Source organism: Hevea brasiliensis, chromosome 9, assembly GCF_030052815.1.
Source record: "Hevea brasiliensis isolate MT/VB/25A 57/8 chromosome 9, ASM3005281v1, whole genome shotgun sequence".
NCBI lineage: Eukaryota > Viridiplantae > Streptophyta > Magnoliopsida > Malpighiales > Euphorbiaceae > Hevea > Hevea brasiliensis.
The window spans coordinates 89,213,769-89,217,220 of record NC_079501.1 but is presented as its reverse complement, the minus strand read 5'-3'; the positions used below and the strand labels follow the sequence as shown (position 1 = coordinate 89,217,220).

General features: G+C 32.4%; 1 protein-coding gene across 1 annotated transcript; it reads right to left on the bottom strand.

The window, feature by feature from the left end:
• Window positions 1-567: 567 nt before the first annotated feature.
• Window positions 568-2,599, bottom strand: LOC110661452 (uncharacterized). The gene is made up of 4 exons (XM_021820082.2): window positions 2,354-2,599; window positions 1,958-2,143; window positions 1,785-1,848; window positions 568-1,286 (listed from the first exon to the last, which is right to left on the bottom strand). The coding sequence occupies exons 2-4, from the start codon at window positions 2,113-2,115 to the stop codon at window positions 999-1,001; spliced, it is 510 nt and encodes a 169-aa protein (XP_021675774.2). The 5' UTR covers window positions 2,116-2,143; window positions 2,354-2,599; the 3' UTR covers window positions 568-998.
• Between the last annotated feature and the right edge of the window lie 853 nt (window positions 2,600-3,452).

The window sequence follows — 3,452 nt, the reverse complement described above, 5'->3', positions numbered from 1 at the left end:
AAAAACGAAACAAAAAGGATAGATGATGGCCTCATAAACACCTAGTCAGCACTGGCAATGATAAGACCTTTCAACAACAAAAAGCCATTTGCTTGGAGATTGATGCCGGCCTTGTCACTATTGCAACTTCTCCTTTAGGACCCATCTTTACGTTTGCACTTAACCAAACCAAACACACCGAAACATTCAACACTCAGCCTAGGTAGACCCCATTTCTATTATCAATTAATATTAATAATATTTTATTCTTCTTTTACCTTTTTTTTTTTTTATTATGTCCGGCAACCATTCATATTGCAATCAGCTTAAACTTAATTTCTATTGAAACAAGAATCCATTTTCAAGATTTTGTTAAATTGGGATCAACAGAAAGTTTCACTTAACGGCACCATTAGAGTAATTAGTTGTTCTCCAATGCCAATAGATTAACAACAGATTAGTCATTTGACTGTTGGTACTTGAAAAGGTCAGGATTTGAAACTCTTTCAGCCTTACTCTCCATCTCTCATGTACAGAAAAAAAAAAAAAAACAACATGAAGGGTAAGAGTTGAACAGAACAGAACAGATTTCCAAATGGCTAATCCTTATTTCATTCAAATTACAGTTACAATCAAGGATTAGAAAAAGTGACAAACATTGAAATATTACAATGGAATAGCAACCCTCCCAGAAATATTACAACCTCTGAACCTGTCTCTTTCTCATTCTCTCTCACTCTCCCTTTCTATAAACAAGAACAATGAACCTACAAACAGAAACACTTACCTCTCTCTCTCCTCCTTATTACTTCAAAATTAAACACCTTTCAACAACCTTCATTACATGTACATATTTTGAGAGTGAAAAACTCGCCAGGAAACACCATTAAACCTCTATATACATCAAACAAAAACACAGTAGTTGATCATTACTATTAGCCATCCCACAATTTTTGTTCTCCTCCTCTGATGATCAAAATTTGCTATTTTCTAGGTTTTTTCAATGGAGAGTTCAATGCTTAAGCTACTGCAGAGATGCTGCAATTTCGCCTATCTTTGCTAAGACAATCAAACCCTTCAATCCTTACAGCAGGCTTGTGCCCAAATTTCATTCGAACACACCCGCCTCCCTTGCGTGCTGATGATGAGGACGGTGATAGCGGAGCAGGAGATAGGGGAGTTATCATTTCACTGCCAAATTGGGCATCTTGGACTACAGGGTTTGATGCTCTACTTGGGGGTGATCCACAGTAAAACGGCGGCGAAGATGCTACCTGGTAACCTGATCTTTCCCCACCACATCCTCCCTGAAAGAATCAAGAACCAACTCAGTTTCCTGTGTCACTTGTAATATAAATTCAGTACATAGTTTCTTTTATTTTCTTTTCATTTAACCAAGAGATCCCACCAAATTGAATTCAATAAACTAGTTGATGAGTAACAAGAACTATATAATCTTCATTATATTAGAGGAAGCATTAAACAATTGCAACTACAAAAATGAAAGAGCCTTTTAATAAAAACAATATAATAAGAACAAAAGAAGAGGCTCAAATGATATGAAAAATCAAGAAATCTCAAGCATGGAAGAAATTTATACAAGATGGGTAAAAAATTTTTACTTTGCAGTAGAAAAAAAAAAATTGAAGAAGGTTCTTACTTCTTACCTAGGACTCTACTAGAGTTGTTCTGTTTTAAATCATTGGAAGGATAAACTATGTACTACAGTGTGCTTCTTCTTACAACAAAGTATAATAATAATAAAAATAATGTGTAAAATTGCATAGAGAGAAACAGAGATGAACCTTAGTAAGGATCATGTCAAGAAGCTCAGCCCCAGCTATTGATTCTCCCATGTCAGTCTGGTGACTGCCATTTACAAGAAGAATAAACCAAAATAAAAACAATAAATTTATATAGTTTAGATTAGAAGACAGAAAATCTAACAAATAAAGATATACATATATATAAATTATACTTGATGGGCAATCTTAAGGGTCTGAATTGATCGTGAAGGGAAGGATTTGAAAGACCCAAACGGCGAGGCTTGGGGCAAACCATAGAGTCTACCACCATCATCCTCCTCTCCTCGCAGCCTCCCATGGCGCTTTTTCGCAGGTACCCACAAGAGTTCATTTTCGATTATTGTTCACACCACGAACGCCTGTACCGACCAAACACATATCAAAATAAATAAGATCTGGGAAATTCCCCAATAACCCAAAAAAAAAAAATAAAATGAATAAAAAAGAAAATAAAGTCGTTAGAAATTTCAAAGATTGTCTTTTTCCAAGAGAAAAAATATTTCCTGGCAACCAACCAGAAAACTGCAAAAATTACACGATAGATCTGTATAGAAAGAAATAGAGGAGACCTGAGCAGCCAGAAAGGCTCCTCCACGAGGAGGAGAGGAGAGAATTAAGGAGGAAGAATGGGGAGGCCCAGGGAGGAGAAATCAAGAGATTAGATACCCAGAGAGAGAGTCAGAGAGAGAAAAGATATGGCGATGGATTTGATCATTCATGGAAAGGCCACAATCCACATGAGAAGAAGATGAGCATGAGTCGGTCAGGTTCAGGTGTGGTCGAGTCTGGTTATGCTTTTGTGAGATTGCGCATGTTTGACCGTTGATCTTTATCATTTTTTATAATATTTTTTTAGGCATCGAGACAAAATCCCGGCGAGAGATTCTGGGAAGCACTTTGCCTTTTGCTTTTTATATTTTTTTTATATTTTAACTTTTGAAATATTTTTTAAATAAACTTTATAAAAAAAAATTTATAATTTCATGATTTTAGAAAATGCAAAATGACTTCGTTATATGTATTTTGAGTTTAGAATTTTAAGATTTACAATTTAAAATTTTTAAATTTAGAATGTTTAGGTTTAGAATATTAAGATTTAGGGTTTAAATTTTTAAAATAAATTTAAATTTATAGGGTTTAAGGTATTAGAATTTTAGAATTTAAATTCTTAGGATTAAATTATAGGATGAAATAGTATAATTTTTAAAATATAAGAATTACATTATTATTAATAGTAAAATTTAGGGAATAAATTATAATTTTCATTTTTTTAGTGGATGGTGGCGTAAAATAAAAAAGGATATCCGATCCACGTGACACAAGCATGTCGCCTTCTTTTTTTTTTTTTGGTTGACGAATCATGTCGCCTTCTTTTACTTTTAGTTTGTTATTTACTTTTTCAGGCTTTTATTTAGCTTTGGCCGCCTTTGTTGGAGTCGATTTTTATGCAAAATGATTTAATTTAATTTAATTTTAATGACATTTAATAATTGAAAGCTTTTAGCTTAAAAAATTAACTTTATTTTTAAATTAAATCAAATCAAAATAATTAATTTTTTTATTTAAATTAAAATTAATTTTAATCAAATAAAATTAAATTCATTTATTTTGTAAAAAATAATTTATATATAAAATTTTTTTATGAAAAATATCTTCTATCGTTTGATT

Bases quoted from the DNA above. Each gene is read 5' to 3' on its own strand.
- LOC110661452 (XM_021820082.2), bottom strand. From the start codon at position 2,115: ATGAACTCTTGTGGGTACCTGCGAAAAAGCGCCATGGGAGGCTGCGAG. The intron at 1,849-1,957 runs GTATAATTTATA...TGTAAATGGCAG, and splicing joins CCCTTAAGATTGCCCATCAA to TCACCAGACTGACATGGGAG. The intron at 1,287-1,784 runs GTTCATCTCTGT...TGATTCTTTCAG, and splicing joins TTGACATGATCCTTACTAAG to GGAGGATGTGGTGGGGAAAG.